This window comes from Rhinopithecus bieti, unplaced genomic scaffold (assembly GCF_001698545.2).
Source record: "Rhinopithecus bieti isolate Rb0 unplaced genomic scaffold, ASM169854v2 scaffold_4658, whole genome shotgun sequence".
NCBI classification, from domain to species: domain Eukaryota; kingdom Metazoa; phylum Chordata; class Mammalia; order Primates; family Cercopithecidae; genus Rhinopithecus; species Rhinopithecus bieti.
The window spans coordinates 181,765-201,510 of record NW_016804523.1 but is presented as its reverse complement, the minus strand read 5'-3'; the positions used below and the strand labels follow the sequence as shown (position 1 = coordinate 201,510).

Here is a 19,746-nt window from a genome sequence, read left to right as displayed (position 1 = left end):
AGCAATGAATTCCCCAGTATAGCACATATACCTTCAGTGGCTGGTGAAATTAGCTTAGGAGGATGATAGATGAAGTTTGCATTATACATTTTAGTAATTGTGTATCTACTTTAATGTATATTAAACAAGCATAATTAGCCATAACATTTCTGATTTTATAGGTATTATTACTTAGAATGAGGCTAAGTTTGAAAGGTGCATTAAAATCAATTATTTTAAAAAGACTCAGTGAATTAACCATGTAGTATGCATTTATGCCTAAATTGTGAAGAAAACATAAGAAGCCCAGGGTTTTGGAAAACTATTCACAAAGATAAAGAGTTCAGGATATGGGGGCCCTGGCCAGAGTTGTCTTCACCATAAGTACTTTTTCTAGGAAAACAGAAATTCTGTCGATCAGCATTATTTACCTGCCAAACTGTTCATATTTTCTCCAGAAGGCAGTAAAAAAGAACACAAAGTGCCAAAACACAATGAGCTTAGCAACACAAACACCACTGATTCTTTGATAAATACCATACAGCTCATATGCCTGCTTTTAATTCAGGAGAGAAAGCATTCTATACCAAGACTAGCACCCACCAGAGAAGATCTAAGTCAGAAAAAAGTAGAGTTTTAGTTTTGCTGTGGAAGGATGATATCATGAAATATAAAAATAGCAATTGTCTGAAATTAACAGTAGGAAAAGGCACATTGGCCTTAGTCCTGTTATTTTATATATTCTAAAACATTCTCAACTAGCACCAACAAGTCCCTTCCTCTCCACTATTTTGATGTTTGCTATTTCAAGGATACCTTAAGGTGAGCCCTGGATTGGGACTTAAAGATTCAGGCTCTGCATGACTCTGTAGTTTCAAATTACTCCACCTTTCTGAGCTTCCCTTCCTCCTATGACAAATGACACCCAGTAATCCTCAAGTTCTAGCCATTCTGTGATATTTTGAATGTGGAGTCTTGAAATCCAAGTAAGTTCAGTCAGGCTGAGAATACAGAGAATTGCTGTTCTTTTCCCCTCTTTTCCTGATTCAGTGGTTTGTTGATTCCTCTAAGTACATGGCATCCAGTTATCCATATGTGATAAAAAAAAAAAAAAAAAAATAGCTCATAAACAAGTGGAAGTTGTCTTCGGTTGGATTCTGCAGAAGCAGATCCTTAGGGATTTATGTGGTAGTGATTTATTAAGGCAGTGCTGGCAGGAGAAACCAGCAAGGGAGTTTGGAGAAGGATAGTGAGGACAGAAGGAAGCCAAGCCATGGAGCCCTTGCCAGCAGGGTCCCAGCTTTGGCATGATCCTGAGAGAATCTTTGGAGTGTACATTACACCTTGTGATTTGTCTCACCTTAAGGCACGGAAGCAGTACAGTAGCTAGTTTTTTGTACTCCTCTGCCAGTCAGTTATTAACTAGGGGCCTGCCCTGGGGGTGGGGTGTGAGGGGAGTAGTGGGTCAAAAGCTCTCAGGTACTTGCTGCCACTCTCAGTGGATCAGGCAAAGCAACCCTGGGGTGCTCTTACAAAGAGGATCACAGGCACAGAAGCACAGAGATGACCACAAAGAACCCCTAAGGGAACTGAGTAGGTCCCCAATAACATCAACTGCTGAAAGCAAAACTGTTACTAAGCCTCAATACACACCAGCTTCCTTCCAGGTGTTGGTGTGATCATAGCAGCACAGAAATAGTTTGGTTTTCATGAGAATGGTGGTAGTGGGGTCTTTCTGTTTGGTCTTAGATTCTGTCTGTTCACGCACTCCTGAGAGGAATCATTTTGTTTAGGGTATAACAAGGCTTTCTTTTATTGTGGCCAAGTGTTAACCCCACAGAAGATTACTTATCTCCCAAGAACCAAGCTATGTACCTCGGAATACAAACATTTTCATCAGTTCTGTCCTAGGAAGGGGAAGGAAGAGACCCAAATGCAAAGGTTTCTTGCGAGAGCTCCTAGAACCATCCCTTCGGGGCGGTTCTCCCACTCCAGCTTCGGGCTGGATGCGGCTGCACTAACAGTAGCACTCGGTAAATACTGGTTAAATGAATGAACCAGTTACTGTGGTTTGTTTAACTATGAACAGAATCAATGAGACAAGATTGGGGCCCCTCTTCTCTCTCTCCTGGTCAGTGAGGCCGCTGTGCTTTGGCTCCTAAGTAAACAATCAGGAACTGTTGCATAATACAAACCACAGGGCTAAACACCCATTTAGCCACATTTGCAAAACAGACAAAAGAAACATTGGCATTTTCGAAAAAGAGAGATTTAGGCATAATCAGTGTTGGTTGTGGCTGGATGCCCTGTTACAATTAAGAAATGCCAATGCTGGCTGCATTTAAATGCCAGGCCTCCCCAGACCCAGCACCCTAAAATACAAAACCCAAGCAGAGGCCGCTTTTCACGATGCTGTCATTCATCCTGGACTAGCCCAGGGAAGGGGCATATCAGGGAAGCCAGACTTCCCTTCTCAGAAGAAACCAGATCAAGACTGTGTCTATTTATATCCAGACATACAGATATAGAATCCCGTTTAGGAATGGTGTGGGGTGGAATGTTCTGGGAAATAGATTAACCAAGCTTGAAAGGAATTGGGCTTTAATGCTAGTGCCTCTCCCCAGAGACACTGTGGGAGAGGGTGACAGTTCTGTGGGCTGGTTAAAGTACTTGTGACTTGAGATTGTTCTTCAGCCAAATTCTCCTATAAGAAGCATATTAATGGTGTTTAACACATACTATGGCATCAAATATTGAAAAGAGCATGGTGGGAAGGGAAAGAGACCCCCACCTCAGATCAAGATGGCCTCCTCAGTGCTGGGGAACCGTGTTCTTGTGTCTTTGGATGGTTTATCATGAGGTTACCAGAGTTTCCCACTGGATCGTTGCAAAGACCTTCATCCCTAAGTCACGCTACACATGGATCCTTCCATTCTGGGGGGCATAAGAAGGACCTGTGGTGGTTGTTGAAAATGCAGATACTAGCCCGACCTCCACAGATTGCTTTCCACAGGTAATGTAACTGGAAATCTGCATGTTAGCAAGCAACTAAAAAAGGTTTTGATGCAAGATCTCGGACCATGCTTCTAAGAGGCCCTATTGTGAGCCATTGCGACTCATCTGTTATCCAGAAAATGGGTGTAAAATAGATGCAAGATGGTATATCAATTCATTCACAAGACGTGTGTTCATCATATTTGAAATACAATCTTTTGATTTAACTAAGAAATAGTTTAAAACCAGTATTTCCTGCTATGAAAAGAGGAGATTGAATTTCATGCACAGGAATATTCAAAAATATAGTAACAAGGCGCCAAGTCCATTCGATACTTTAGAAAATTTACATCTATGAACACGGCAGATTTAAGAAGTATCCATTCTTAGTGATAGAAATGTAAACAGAAACTTACAACATGTTATCTGCTGAAAGTGCTTTTTGCTCTGGTCCTTAGTTTGCCTTAAGACATGAGCTTTAATTATTTGCAAGGGAAAAAGAATAATTTATCAGTACCATCCACAGAGTCTCCAGTACGCAAAATCCTCAGTTTCTTCTTCCTGTCTTATACAACAAGCCTTCACAAACCCTGTTATTTGGGAGAGACAAACGTCATCAGTGTGCTTTTTCTAATAACTATCTTCTCTTTGTTTTCTGAATACAAGACTTTATCTCATGGAAGTCGGTCATTTTGTCCACCCTCCAGTGCAGGGCACCATTAGGAGACTCAGAACCAATGGCCCCACGGAGCTTTCAGTCAGCTTGGGAAGTAAATGATGTTGGAAGTCTGTCGGACATGCCAATTGGCAAGGTTAAAATAACATTGCGTGGTGAAGAGTGGAGCACAGGCACAGAGTCACCCCCAAGGTGGGAACTCCGCCTCTCACACCTATCAGCCTAATATGGAGAAAATGTGACAGGTGAGGCTGATGCTGGTCTGGGGAACAGATTTAGAGTACCAAAGTTTTGGGGATTTCTATATAATCCCTCTAGTTTTATATAAAGTTCTTAGTTTGATTGCTATCACATTGCAAGTTCTTGACAAATAACTATTATTATGAAGAGTGTTTTGACAACTAATAGTTATGTGGCATAGAATGTTAGAATAGATGCAGCTGATTTTGTCTAACAGGGAAAGGCTGCTTCAAACCTGGGGCAAATTCTGATGATTCAGAAAATGGAAGGAATCACCTCTCCACCAGTTTCACTCACCCCTTCAATGAGGGGACTTAGGGAGTTGTCTCAGCAGCAGTCACTGTGCTTAACTATTCCTTTAGAATAAGTACTTTCCATCTTACAGTTTCATTCTCTTTAAGAAATTTCATCCAGTGAAAATAATAGCGCTAAACCCATTTTTAATCATATTTCCATGCCATTACAGCCAGGAAAAGATATTATTAGTCTCCAAACAAACCCAAGTACTGGCTCTTTCTGGAGGGCAAGAATAGAAACCCGGAGAAAAAAGAGTGACTACTGTGAACCAAATGAGAGCACATTAACCCATGACTTAGATGCTTCGATGCACTAGTTTGATGTTGTTGCTGTTGTTTTGGTTTGTTTGATGAAGATGAGAGACGTAAGGCTAAGAGAAATGAATATTTGATTGGATTGAGTTTGATCCAGGTTGTGCCACATGAATAACATAGTGGAACAGGGTTATGGTAGCAATACTTATCTTCAATACTGATAAAAGCAATAATGCACTATGAAAAGGTAGCAACCATGGACATATAAACAGATGACAACACAGCTGCCAAATGTAAAGAGTAAAAATGGACTGAAACAGAAGAAATTGATGGAGGTAACTCACTGTTGAAGACCTGAACACACCCCTTTCAAAAATCAATAGGTCAAATTGACTTAGGGAATTTCGAGAGCTTGAAAACATAAACCTTCTTTTTCTGCTTGATTTGATGTCAATAGATGGGTAGTTAAGAGTCAAAGACAGAATGGACTTTCTTTTCAGACACAAATTAAACATTCAGAGCCATTGGCCATGTGTTAGGGTACAAAGGAAATCTCAAAAAATTCCCAAAAGTAAAAATCGTATAGACCACTTTCAACATACTGAAAATAAAATTTGAAATTACAAAAAAACCCTCTAATATTTAAATCTTAACATCACATTTTCAAATAATTCTTACATTAGAGAGGAAAATAAAACTGAAATTTAAAACTATATAGAAATAAATAGCAGAGAACATACTATATGCCAAAACCTGTAAGATACAGCGACAGTTACACATAAAGGACAATTTATAACAGTAAGTATACTACACCCAAAACAAGAAAAATGCCAAGTAAATGAGTCATTTGTCAATTCAAGAAGATGTAAAAGGAACAACACAATAACACATCTTAGGAAGAGAAAATAAATAAGAATAAAGGTGGGGGTAGGGGGTGTGGAAGAATCAGTGATTTAAAATATAGGTAAAGATGATAAACAATAGTAAGAACTGGAATTTACTGAGGTGTACCTGTCAAATCACTCTGTGTTGTTTTCCAATATGTAAATGAAACTAAAAATAGTCTCCAGGTGTTTTGTTTGTTTTTTTGTTTTTTTGAGACAGAGTCTCCTTCTGTCACCAGGCTGGAGTGCAGTGGCGCAATCTCGGCTCACTGCAAACTCTGCCTCCCATGTTTGAGTGATTCTCCTGCCTTAGCCTCCCAAGTACCTGGGACTACAGGTGCACGCCACCACACCCTGCTAATTTTTGTATTTTTAGTAGAAACGGGGTTTCACCATGTTGGCCAGAATGGTCTCTATCTCTTAACCTTGTGATCCACCCGCCTCAGCCTTCCAAAGTGCTGGGATTACAGGCGTGAGCTACCGTGCCCGGCCAGTAGTCTCCAGTTTTTAATTAAAACATGAAATATCCACACACTTTGCTTTGGGAATAAATATGCTTGAAAATATATTTTTTAAATGACTCAAACTCTTGATCTAACATTTAGCCTAATCTTAATAGTTACCGCTAAGCCTGCTTCATAATCTCAAAGTGGGGATAGTAATAGTATGCACACTGTGTGTCACTGAGAGTTTGTGTAAATGTATATATTATATGAAAAGCACTTCAAATAATGCCCAACAGAGAGCAAGCCCTCCGTAACTGTTAGTTAATATGATTATTATTAATAGATAAGGAGAGTTGTCCTGCTCGGTTTATAAAATCCTTTTGTTCTTCTTTAGGCTTTGTTGAATATAGTGAGTTTTCATAAACTTTTGTTGAATTTGAAGGTGTAACTCCACCAGAAAATAGGCAGGGTATGCAGGAAGAGAAGGATCTATCCTGCAGAAGCTTCATACAAATGATGAACAGTGTGGTGAGACATCAAGATGTAGTTTTCGGCTCTCTGTGATAATTCAGCTGATGGGTGTTGATTTATACATATTTGTTAGTTTGGTTTATTTATTAAAAGAGGAACTGAAATAAATAGATATTAGCTCAGGGTACACTTTCCTTACACCTTTCCTGAGACATTCCTGTCCTTTGGCACTTGGACTAATGACCCATGTCCCCAGCATAATAGCCATGTCTCTATTCACCTTGTATATCAAAAAGCACACACTGCCCTATCCACACTCACCTCTCCTCCTGGGCCCTAAACTCATATTTCAGTTCAGAGTCTTCAGCAGGAAAGCATTTTTACCCTCAGGCACCTAACTAAGTAAGCCCCTTGTCAGGGAAGAACAGTTTTCTGTGGAGTCCATTTGCCCCCCATGTCATGAAGGTTTCAGATAGACTTATGTGTAGCATTAAAGAATAAAGAGCTTTTCAAATTACCCTTGACACTAAAGAATAACTGCAGCCTGTCCACCTTGAAGCAAGTATCTTGACGGTGACAGACTCTCAGATGTTTCCGTTTCTGATGTTAACCATCTGTCTCAGATGTTTCTGTCTTCCACCACTGCTACTAGGACTGGGAACATTTGTCCGCAGCTGGTTGCAGAAGTGAGAAATTGTTCTGAGGGCCGCAAGGGCACCCTATAACGTTGCAATCAATCATATAGATTAAATCTGATTTGCAATCCTAAAACCCTGTAGGAATAGTCGATCAAAGGCAAATTTGTTTCTATATCTTGTATTTTACTTCATGCATTGTTTTAAAATATGTTCCAGAAGTTCGGTGCAGTGGCTCACGCCTGTAATCCCAGCATTTTGGGAGGTCAAGGCAGGTGGATCACTTGAGATCAGGAGTTCGACACCAGCCTGGCCAACATGGTGAAACCCTGTCTCTACTAAAAATACAAAATTAGCCAGGCATGGTGTGCATGCCTGTACTCCCAGTTACTTGGGAGGCTGAGGTTGCACTTGAACCCGGGAGGTAGAGGGTGCAGTGAGCCAAGATTGTGCCACCGCACTCCCACCTGGGCGACAGAGCAAGACTCCATCTTAAAAATTTAAAATTAAAAAATTAAAAGTGAAATATGTTCCAGAAAACACCAAACCCACCTTAGAAGCTCCATGAAAAGGGGATTTTACAGACACATATGAACAGAAAAAATATACCGTGTGTGTCTATGGGAAATGTATAATGCTCTGAGGATATTAAGATTAATTTTGAAAAGTTTCAGATTTTTTGCTTAATTCTTTTTAGGCTAAGAATCTGTAAATATTTTCTGCATAAAGCCGGGTAGTAACTGTTTTCAGCTTTTGGGGGCATATGGTCTTTCCACTCAACTCTGTTGTTGTAGTGTGAAAGGAGCCATTGACAACAGATAAACAAATGGATATGTGTGTGCTCCAGTAAAACGTTATTTATGGACCCTAAAATTTGAATTTCATGTAATTTTCACATGTCACAAAATTTCTTCTCTGAGTCTTTGAAATCATTTTAAAAATGTAAAAACCATCCTCAGCTCAAGGCCAATACAAAAACAGCTGGATTTGGCCCGTGGGCCCTAACTTCTCCAAAGCCCCTGGTTAATGTAGCCTGCCCCTTGTTTCCCACTCTATATAACTATAGGACTCCAGCTGGGCGCAGTGGCTCACGCCTGTAATCCCAGCACTTTGGGAGGCCGAGGTGAGCAAATCACTCGAGGTCAGGAGTCTGAGACCAGCCTGGCCAACATGGTGAAACCCCATCTCTACTAAAAATACAAAATATTAGCTGGGCGTGGTGGCATGCACCTGTAACCCCAGCTACTTGGGAGTCTGAGGTAGCAGAAACGCTTGAACACGGGAGGCGGTTGCATGAGCTGAGATCGCGCCACTGCACTCCAGCCAAGGTGACAAAGCAAAACTCTGTCTCAAAAAAAAAAAAGAAAGAAAGAAAGAAATGCAGAATCAGTGACCCCATTTCAGACCAACTGAATTAGAATCCCTGAGGGTGGGGCCCAGCAATCCATTTTAACAAGATTTCTGTTTATTCTGACTCTGGGGGAGGTTTCAGAAGCTCTATCTTGGACCACACCTTGAAAAGTGCTGATTTGGGAACACTGAATGCTACCTGGGGGTGTCAGAATAGTTCATCCATGTCAGTTAGCATGAATTGAACCCTTACTAGGGGCCAGACCCTTTGCTAATAAGCACTGGTGGTTTGAGATAATTAATTAGATACTGTTAGGCTATTAATAGACTGGGAGGTTGTCTTACATTAGAGCCTCAGGGAATAGTTTTGAGTGGCTTTTCTTCCTAATTTCCTCTGCTTCCTAGTTTCCTCTTTCTACCTGCTCTGCAACACACAAGATGGCAGTTTAATGTGCTAATATGAGGGATGTATTACAGGCTGCCTTGATCATAAATGCCACTTCACTACTGACATCCTTTCAGCTACTGAAATTGCTATTAATAAACATCCTTATGCCTCTTCAGCTGCTGTCTTTTAGAATGCTAACATGCATGAGTTTGGGGTTTATAGGAACAATTTATTAAACACTAGCAATAAACATACCAACAGAAGATCTGGAGGTGCACTCAGCGCCCACTCTCCAGCCGTTCTTATTAGAAGAGGGGGAATTGCTTTTTCAGCTTTGAAATGCTGTGTGTTTGAGATCCATTGGATTCATCAGCCCTCCTCCCAAATCGCAGACATTATCTCCGGGTTTTAGAGCAGGACAAAGGTGTGGGAGGTCCTGGGGGAACCGTGAAAGTGATGAAACCAAGGGTATCTGCCACATGGCTTCTCCGCCATGGCACCAGCTGCCCATCAGCCAGACCTAGATAGGCTGCTGTCAGTTTGGAGCCAGGGCACCCTACAGCTATTCTTCACATGCTGAGAATAATAACTTTGAGAGGAGATTGCCAAGGAAACACAGGAAACTTGAGTATGTGTGTGAGAGACAGCAAGAAAGAGCGAGAGAGAGGGAGAGAGAGAGAGAGAGAAGAGAGAGAGCATGCACAGAAACATTCATCAGCAAATAGACCTGAAGGAGTTGGGACAGAGCAATGGCACTACAGGTCTAAAAGCATGTGGACCCCTGCCTTCTAATAAACTGGCCTGTTAAAAGGAAATGTCAATGGCTTGCTTTGGCTGAAGATAGACATTTAGACATTCCCCCCCACCCCCAACACACACACAGAACCCAGCAGCAAAATGTAAAGACGGAGCACGGGGCCAGAAGGCACTCTTGTTTGTCTCCTCGTGGTACTCCTGTGAGAGGTGCTGCTTGGAGACTGGAGGCTCAGGCACTCTGCTGGTTTCCCTGGTTTCAAGCTTCCACGGGTGCTCAGCACCACAGTAACGTGCCTCGTGCCCAGCCGTTAGTAGAGGAAAGCTGGTTAACAAATACCGGGTTTGTTCCACTCTTCGCCAAGGGTGTGGGGCTGTCCTGAGTGGGCGAGGCTTTCTGAATATTAAACTCTACATCCTTTTTTACAAACAAGGTTGGCCAGAACTTTTCTGTAATTTATTCCCCTCAACAACCCCATGAGATTGGTATTGTTTGTCCTGTTGAGAAAACTAAAGCTCAGAGATGGCGATAAACTTACCCAGACTCACCCAGCTTCTGAACACCAGGGCCAACAGTTCAGCTAGATCTGTCTGACGCCAATGCCTTTATCCACCCACTCCACTAAACTATGGTTCACAGTCTACTCAACTTCCCCACAGGTCCACTGCTTTACTCTGGAGGATAGATCCCCCGTCACTTGGGAATAGTGGAGTTTCATTTCTGTGCATCTTAAGATTCAGGAGTGACTTGGCGTAAATTCCTTCCAGTGTCTGTTGTCTAGATCCTAATTTCTAAAATGGAGATATGCAAATAAAGTCTCATGTATTTAAGTAAAACACAGTGTTCACATCTCTACATCATCTCACGAGCACATGTTCTAGTGGCCAGAACACACATTTGAAAATTAGCAGGCTCATAGTAAGATGTTCTGTCAGTCATTAAATGACTGCCCATAAAACTAACCTCACATAAACTTACTGCATTATTTGTTTAATGCCAGTGGTAGACTAAGGCAACCCTGAAGCTTTGTTATTTCTTGTTTTACTCTGATTTCATATTTGATGCTTTGCCCAGCAGTCACTGTGTAGAGACCTGTGAAACCTGTTATCTCCAAAGAAGTTTCATTTTAGGATTCCTCCTATCTAAGAGCCCTAAGTAGTATGATTTTTTTTTCACAAGAGCAATAAATTGGGAAAGTGATATTAATATGTACTAAATTAAAAGCCTAGACAATTCCATCTTTGTTGAGAAAGCAGTAGAATCGTGGACCTGGGAGGTGAGATGGCAGAGACTGCTCCCCCAGGATCAGATCCAGGACCTGCCTCTGGGAACTTTTGTTCCCTTGCCTCCCATTGAGTATGTTCCTGAATTTTTTTCATACAGAATTTTCATTTTATTTTCCAAAAGTGATTGTCATTCTCACGCAAATAATACTAATAATAAACATGGTAGTGTCCCAAGGCCCTAAATCTAATTTCCTTTCCCAGCTTCGGTTTTCAATAGAAGGACAAACACAAATATGTTTTTTGGTTAGGAAATCATGCTCATATGCAATGTTTCTGTTCCATTTTAAGTTTTGTCAGACATTTACTAGTTAGTGTAACACAGGCTGCTATAACAAAACAACCCTCACATTTTCCATAGCATAATAGAAATACATTGTTTGCTCACATGAGAGTTCAGGTGTTACAGGCCAGGAGTCACTTTCCTCCATGCAGGGACATGGAGGACCCAAGTTCTTTCTGTCTCATGGTCTCATGGCTTAGCCATTCTTTAAGACTCTGTTTTTCTGGCAGAAAGAGAAAGAGAGGGAGGAGAATACCTGCTTCTGAACTACCTTAGACTGACAGGGACACACATTGTTCTACTACCACTCGTGGACTGTCTCTAGCCACAAAACACCACTTTCTTGCAATGGGAACTAGAAATGTAATTCCTGGCTGCACAGCTGTTTCCCAGAGATCACGCTCTACCATGCAACAGTGAGGATAAAGTGCACAGTTGACCATCTCAGCTACAAGACAAGAGCCCATGCCTTCTTCAAATGTGCTACTGGCAGAGAATTTTTCATCCTATCAGATACCTACCCCATTGGGCCCTTTACCCCATTCCCTTCAATGGCCTGGGGACACGACTTCCTCAGAGAGGCCTGTTGCAAACCCATGGGCACCCATGACACCAGACATGACCCCTAATATAATTATAGTCACCCTGAATCATCTAATTCCCTCTTTTGCTTGCATCTTCCCAATTAGACTGAATTCTGTAAAGGCAGGGAATTTGGCTATCTTGTCTATCACTGTATCTCTAGTACCTGACACTGCCTGGCATATTACAGGTGCTCAATAAATATTGGAGGAGGAAGGAGGAAGGAGGGCTCTCTCTGGAATGGACTCAGTCCTGGTACCCGTCATTTGCACCATGTGGGATTTCAAGAGAGTAGCCAAGAAATGGACTTTCAGGGCCAAGGACCCATCCTCTTTGGAATGATAGCAGCTCACCCTCACACAAGCCCTTTTGGCAACCTCTGATGACAACTGAAATAGAGGAAAGATTTTCTGCCTTTGGCTTCCACATGCTTCTAAATACAATGGAACAGTATTCAACAACAAAAATGGAATGAACTATTAATACATGCTGCCAAATAGATAAATCTCAAAATAATTATGCTAAGTGAAAGAAGGCAGACAAAAAGCAGTACCTACTAAGTGATTTTTATTTATATAAAATTGTAGGAAATGCAAACTAATGTATTGTGACAGAAAGTAGATCAGGCTGGGCGCGGTGGCTCATGCCTGTAATCCCAGTACTTTGGGAGGCCAAGGCGGGTGGATCACGAAGTCAGGAGATCGAGACCATACTGGCTAACACGTGAAACCCCGTCTCTACTAAAAATACAAAAAATCAGCCAGGCATGATGGCGGGCGCCTGTAGACCCGGCTACTCGGGAGGCTGAGGCAGGAGAATGACGTGAACCCGGGAGGCGGAGCTTGCAGTGAACTGAGATCGCGACACTGCACTCCAGCCTGGGCGACAGAGCGAGACTCCGTCTCAAAACAAACAAACAAAAAAAAAAAAAAGAAAGAAAGAAAGAAAGAAAGAAAGAAAAGAAAGTAGATCAGCAGTTTTCTGGCCATAGACATGTGGGATAGGGCAGGGACCACTGGGTGGGTAGGAAATTTGGGGGAATAATGGCTACATTTATTGTTTTGATTGCAGTCATGGTTTCCTGGGTGTATACATATGTCAAAACTTCTCAAGTTGTACACTTCAAATATGTGGGGTGGCCTGTATATCGTTATACCTTAATAGAGCTATTTAAATAAATAAATAAATGTGACGATAAAAGTGCACTAACCCCAAACCACACCCCTCCAACCTCATCATTCCCAACCCTTGGGTAGTTTGTCTCTTTAGAAATATTTCATAGGTAGATAGGTGTCTATCTCCATGGTAGAATTGGCAAGTATGTATTTGTGGCACCTTTCGGAGAAATAGCACAATTCTCTTGACCCCTGTCTGAGCATGGCTTTCAGATCAGAAAACTGAGTCATGTGGACTGAATATGGGCCACTTAGATTTTCTGGTCTTTGCACACACCTACATGAACAAATCTGCTTCTTTCCAGTTCCAGAGCCAAACCCGTCACTGACCCCCCAGCCCAGACGCCCAGCGACTCCCCACCGCTACCATGGCCGAAGACGCAGACATGCGCAACGAGCTGGAGGAGATGCAGCGAAGGGCTGACCAGTTGGCTGATGAGGTAAGGAGTGGAGACCTAGGAAGGGAGGCAAAAGATGAAGGCCTGAGTGGTTTGTCTTTTTCAGGTTCAGGTAAGGAAAGGCTTTCTTTCAATGTCTCAATTTCTTTTAGAAAAAGTAGTATGACTTTGATTTTCTATACACCTAAGCCTTCTGTGGCCCAGAATGAGTTGATTACAAAACCTGTATACAAATTAGTGTGTTAGCCGTAACTCTCAATTTCTAGAACTCTTGAGAAGTCAAGGTTCTCTAAGAAAAGAAAGCAATGTCTTTGGGTGCCTTACATTCAGTGCTATGCTGGAGAAGGTTCAGTTCTAAGAACTGATTGTTAACATTTTCAGGAACTTTGCAAGCTGGTTGCTAAATGCAGCCATTATTAAAATTGAATCATATAAACTGACAATTAGATAGATTATATTAAAATCAAAAGTAATAAACACTCAAACCTCATCACTTCCTAATTATTTTGCCACATTTTACTATTATCCAGGATCTTGAGATCCATCCATTGTATCTGTAGGGTGGAAATAAGGTATAATAATGTGTCACCATGTATCTTTCCAACTTCATGATCAGTAATATGAAGTTGTAGCTTAAAATCAGGCAGAGCTGAGCACAGTGGCTCCCACTTGTGATCTCAGCTACTTGGGAGGCTGAGGCAGGAGGATCGCATAGGCCAAGAGTTCATGACCAGCCTGAGCAACATAGAGAGACTCCCATCTCTAAAAATATTTGAAAATTTAAAAATCAGACAGAGTAAAAGTAATTATAACCCAAGAATCTGCAAATACTGCAGATCAGGACTTGACTTATAGTTTTGCTGATTGCCTAGACTTTAAAAAGTGGAGAAAATATTAATAATGCAGATTAAAGTTAGAAGTATGTATGTCTGCAGCCATTATACTATGAATAACACAAAAAGAGGAAATCTTCCAGTGTTTGAAAGTTATGATTCTCTAAGGCAAAGAAATCCCTTTTGTCATTCACAAATGAAGAAATTTCCAACACATGTCTTCATCATTTCATTTTCTTCTTACTCATTAACATAAATGAAAATATCCAACCAACATTGATGTCAGAACTACTCTGGTTCGTCACATGGTTAGCTACAGATACAAGAGTTCAGCAAAAATCAGTAAAAGCTTTCTGTGAGAATCAATTGGCTGTGCGGAATTTACAATAAAGAGAGTATTGTATGTTTTATTATTATTTATAAATGTTGTGCTATTCATCCCTTATATCAGTAAAATAATAACCTTGAATACATGTATGTGTTCGTATATTTTTCCCAGAGAGCCAGTAGTTAAACCTTTACCAGCAGACTGCTGCTTGCAGCCATTCTGTTTCAAAAAGCAGCCAGCTGACAGGTCTTCCAGGGAAGTTAACATCCTTCAGGTTCCTGCAGAATCTTGTTCAAAATAAGTTTGTCACTTAAAAGCAAAGCTTTGAGAAATCATACTGGTTGTTGGATTCTAGTCGTTTGAAAAGAACTGAGAAAAAAAATGACAATGCCGTGCCCGGGGGACCGTTGCAGAGCTCAGACTTTCTGTCTCATTTTTTTCTTATCTAAGGATGAAGATAATTTGTATAGCTGTCTCCTATAGGCTAGTCATTTCAAACATGCTTGATTTTTTTCACCCTATGGCGACAACTTAATTTGTATTGATAAGAACTTCCCATTGTGTTTCTAGGAGCTTTGTAAGAAACTTGATGTTATATTCATCTCGATTCATGAAAAATTATGTTCGTGTTTAAAATTTAATATTCCTGGCCCGGGGAGGCCAAATTAATCCTCTGAGTATTTGAGATAATTTTTCATGCATTCTGAGCATGCAAACTTATCTTCTCCAGATTACTTTGTCTTTGATATCAAGATCAGCTTCATATGGTTTTGATTTTATGAAGATAAGCTTTAATGTAATTGCTTTAGGGAATTTGATCATGTAAAAAGCCTGATAGGAAAGAGTTTGAAAACGTAATGACATTTTGTGTTTCACTTGCCAACTGAAAAGAATATGTGATAGAGACCCTTTGTGTTTCTCAAGTAAATAAAGTATTTCTGACTTTCCAAGACCTCTGGATCCTGCACTCATAAAGCTTATGTTTGTTTGTTTGTTTCATCTTAGTCGCTGGAAAGCACCCGTCGTATGCTGCAACTGGTTGAAGAGGTAAGAAGTGACAGTATTTTAAGATAAAGAAACAAATCCCTTATGCTGATATATCCTTTCCTACTTGCTATTGTTTCCTTAGGCCATGATCCCGTAGATTCCAGTGTGAATGTAGCCTATCAGAAAGGCTCAGAATGAGGGAGATGCTGTATTTAAGTTGCCAGATAGCCATGAAGGCACCTTCACCCTCCTTCCCAGCCCAAGCCACCTCTGTAGTCTGGGAAGCAGAGAAGAATAGAATTTCCAAGTCAGTGCTCTCAAGAAATCACAAAAGATTGTATCACTTTAAGCAAATCAGAGCAATTTTTAATATACAAAGGAATTCTCTACATAAAATATTATTTGTAATTATTTTGGTGCCTATAAATTACATCTAATCTTGAGATTCTGTTCTAACTTTAGCCACATATATGACTTTTAAAAATATATAATGCATATAGGTATATCATTTTAAGAAATTGTTCTATTTAAGGTTAAGCACTAAAATTTATGAAAAAAATAGGAAAGGCCTTTAAGAAAGGGAAATATCAAGTCCAATAATATAAATACAGAAGCTTTTTTATATTTCTGTCTGGATTAAGCTTCCATTTGTGAGGCAGGATTAATGAATCCCAAACTATTTTTAAATGGGTAAAATGGGGCAGACAGTAATAATGGAATCAAAAGAGCACTTGGAATCATAAACCTCACTCATTCCAATTTGGTAGTGCAGCAGTCGGCCAGCAGAATAAATGGATTAATTGAACTTGCCCGAAGGGAGAGATGAAGTGGAAAAAGAATGGGTTGGACTATATTTATCTTAACCTAATAAAACAAGCCTAATAGTTTTTATTCAGTGAGATGCTGTTTTAGCTGTGCTTTGAAACTACTTATCAGTGTATAGATTCATGTGTGATTATCATTTTTAGAGATCTTGGGCTTTCTCTGGCAGAATGATTAAATGAGCCAGCTCCCCTCATGCAACAACATGAAAGGGAAGAAAAGATAAATTTTACAAAGGGTGAAAGGAAAGGCAGCCGCCTCTCACACTCTAGGAGGCAATGTCTTCCTTCTCTTATTTCTGTGACTTTAGCTTCTCACCTAGGAATGAGATATGGCTAAATGTGAATTGCCACTGGAGGAGTGGGAAGGAGGTGGCAAGCATGCACTCCCTAGGAAGCTGCGGAAGTGGGCGGGGCAGGGGGTGGGAGAGTAGGGCATACATAACAAAATCTGTTATCCCGCAAAATGATAATTCGAGCCTGCAATGTGGCACAAATGGGCCACACGGGAAGGCAGCCCTAGCAAAGCAAGCCCTCAGCACAGGGAAGCAGCGTTCTGTCTAAGCGAACAGCAATGTTTTATCTGCACTGTCCTGGGAACGCTTCCGCTCATGCAGAAATACTTGACAAAGAAGGAGGTAGATATTCTAAATCTAGGAGTGCAGGCAAGGCTCTTTGCATGGACTTACTCTCTCTCAAGTTTTCAGGTGGAAAAAAATGAAAGAAGCACATCTTAGTGATATGCCTACATGAGCTCTGATGTTAACCTGAAGGGAGCCCAGAAGTCAACTGAGATATTTATTTGATTGTGTATTATTACATTATCGTAATACATCCTTATGACTTTCAACCATAGCCTCCGATCTCATTTTTCTTTTTTTGCTTACGTGTGTGTACATCTGATGTAAGTTTCTGAAATATCAGAAATATCACTAATTTGCCTGCCTGTGCAACGTTGAAATGCTGCCTAGACCGTGGAAAGGAGCAGAACAAATGAATCAGAACGCACACCTTGAACTGATCCCTTATACATCAAGAGTCTGAGACATGGCCACTTTTTCATGTGTCTTCTTAAACTGCAAACCATGTTGGCCAGTCTTCAAAAATGAGTATCTGCTCTAATTTATTCTAGGGGAAAATCTTTCAAAAGCTTATTGGTTGAAGTAGGATTCTTGAATCGTTTATTTTTGTTTCTCCTAAAGCAGTTTTCAATCAAGCATGAAGCTACATCTTAGAACAAGGAGCAAAAGAAATGGAAGCTATCTCCTGCCTCTAATAAATGAGAGGAGGTTATTAGACTTTCCATGCTTAGGAAATTGTGAGCGAAGTGTTATTAGAGTAGATTGATTTGCTCTTACTTCCTCCTGAGTTATTTTATATTTGTGGTCAAACATCCTGATGTCTAGGACATTGGTTATTTAGATGATATTCTGCTTTTCAATCAAAAAGGGTGTTCTCTAAAGAGAATCTGTATTAAATATTCATCAAGGGCAGAAATCATTTGGAAAACCTGAGGATTGAAGTACCAGGATCTTACTCATGATCCCAAGGTTTGACAGTGCCATATAATTTGAATTGAGCTGAATCCTTATTGAAATTCAGTCTCAAAGACAGGAAAGGTTACTAAACTTGTGAAGTCTCCCTAAGGCAAACAATCTCACTTTCAGTGGAATATACAACTTTACACTATCCTTAATAGACTCCAGGGTGTAGCTGTGGTTAGGAGTGGGGCCTTGCTTTTCAATAGTCATCATTATCAGCATTCCAAGGGTAATGTAAAACTACACAGAGGTGAGTGGAGAAAGTTCAGAAAAAATGAATGCCATAGATAGTTGAAAAGGTTAGAAATCATGTAGCACTTTGTTCTCAGCCTGGAGTTAGGAACTCTCTTTTGGTGAATGCATTTCAACAAATATTCACAGAATGCCTAACTCTGAGAATAAGGAAGGAAGATGTAAATTGCCATCTTGCTGGGAAACATATGTAAGTAGCTCTGCAAATTCAAGGCCATATTTGCCTTAGGTGCATAGGGGAGGGAACAACTGATTCTGGTAAGAGGCTCATTAAGGTATCCTCAAGGAGGGAATATTTAATTCCAGGAAAAAAGTTAACTCAGCTAATGCTAAATGCAGGAAATGGAGTCTGCACATCAATGCCTTGGGCTATGTAAACTAAGCCCAGGAAAAGCCCCACAGCCTTAGGGCAGGCCAATTTAGAGGCACCACATAGCTTTCATGGAGTGGTTATTGCACAACTAATATTTCATGAATGTTTTAGCATCCTTCTTTTTATGCCAACTTATCTTTCAAGGCACTTTGGCCATGTGAAGAGAATAAGCATTCTAAAGCGGTGTATGCCAGACTTCCCACTAAAAATGAAAAAATTCAGGTTGGGGGGTCCTTTTCAGACATGCAGATATAAGGTCTTTTGGAGAGAGTGCCTGGAGTGTTCTAGTTTTAGTTCAAATGTTTTGGACTTAGGGGAAAGCATCTCAGAATGGCAAAAGAAAGATTCGAAACATTCTATAAAGATTGTCTTAGTTCATCTGGAAAATTTCTTTTAAAAATTAAAATAGATAAATAAAAGAGAAAAGAAAGAAATGGAAAAGAAAAGTAATCCTTCATATCTCCAACTCCCCTGTTTTAGGTAGGCGATTTTCCCAGCAATCTCAAACAGAAACTAAGAATTGAGCTAAGATAAAAATGGAACCACCTCCTCACACTCCTAGCTACTAAAACATAATACTATTTAAGGAATAAGAGAAAGTAATATTCTGCCTCCCTGAAATCATGTCTCTATCCCTGCCCATCTCCTTAAGCTTCTAGCTCCCCCTAAAAGCAACCTAGTTATTTTGATAGAAGTTGTCAGCAAAACAGCGGAGCCAAACGCAAGTTCTAACATGTACCAAGGTGACATATGCCAGGTACTGTGCTTGGAGCTATCATTGTCATCATCATCAAATGTGCATTATCTAATTTAATCCTTGTTAGCTTCCTTCTACTACTACTTTAATCTCTGTTTTACTGTAGAGGAACTTCAGGTACACAGTGGTTAAGTAGCTTGCTTGAGACACCCAGGTATAAATGGCAGAGATGAAGTTAAAACCCATGTTTACCTGATTTCAGAGTATAAATTCTTACACATCACACTTAACTTCTCTACCACCGGCATCTCTTACAATCATTATTTTTCTTTGAGAATTCCACAAAAAAACAAAAGGATCTAAGGAAACAAAGCAGCTCATTCTAACTGGATTGAGATTCTACTCAATGTCTTGCTTCCTGAACTCATGGAGATGTCAGCTTCCCATAGAGGTGAACCTTGAGAGGCTGGACCCTCTGAGGCTCATCTTACCCTCATAACTACTGTGAGAAATTATGAGGAAAGAGTTACTGTCCCCATTTGACAGCTGAGACACAGAACAGCTCACTTTAGAGCACTAGCGTTATGAAGATAAGTCTAGAATTCAGAACTAATGACTCCCAGATCCTGGTTCTGCCCACCTGACCAAATTGTCTCACACACAAAGGAACACATTTGAGAAGTCATTTATTCATCTACCCATTATCCTTAGTGCCTAGGGCAGAGTAAAGGCTCAATAAACACTAAGAAGAAAGGAAGGAAGGAAGGAAGGAAGGAAGGAAGGAAGGAAGGAAGGAAGGAAGGAAGGAAGAAAGGAAGGAAGGAA

The 19,746-nt window shown here is 40.5% G+C and overlaps 1 protein-coding gene across 4 annotated transcripts in view; it reads left to right on the top strand.

The window, feature by feature from the left end:
* The window catches only part of SNAP25 (synaptosome associated protein 25), a 90,916-nt gene that overhangs the window by 43,108 nt on the left and 28,062 nt on the right, over nucleotides 1-19,746 (top strand). For all 4 annotated transcript variants that reach the window (XM_017868882.1, XM_017868883.1, XM_017868884.1 and 1 more), the window contains exons 2-3: nucleotides 12,997-13,131; nucleotides 15,256-15,297. In XM_017868882.1, coding sequence (XP_017724371.1) covers nucleotides 13,060-13,131; nucleotides 15,256-15,297 — 114 coding nt within the window. In that variant the 5' untranslated portion in view covers nucleotides 12,997-13,059. The remainder of the gene's footprint in view (nucleotides 1-12,996; nucleotides 13,132-15,255; nucleotides 15,298-19,746) is intronic.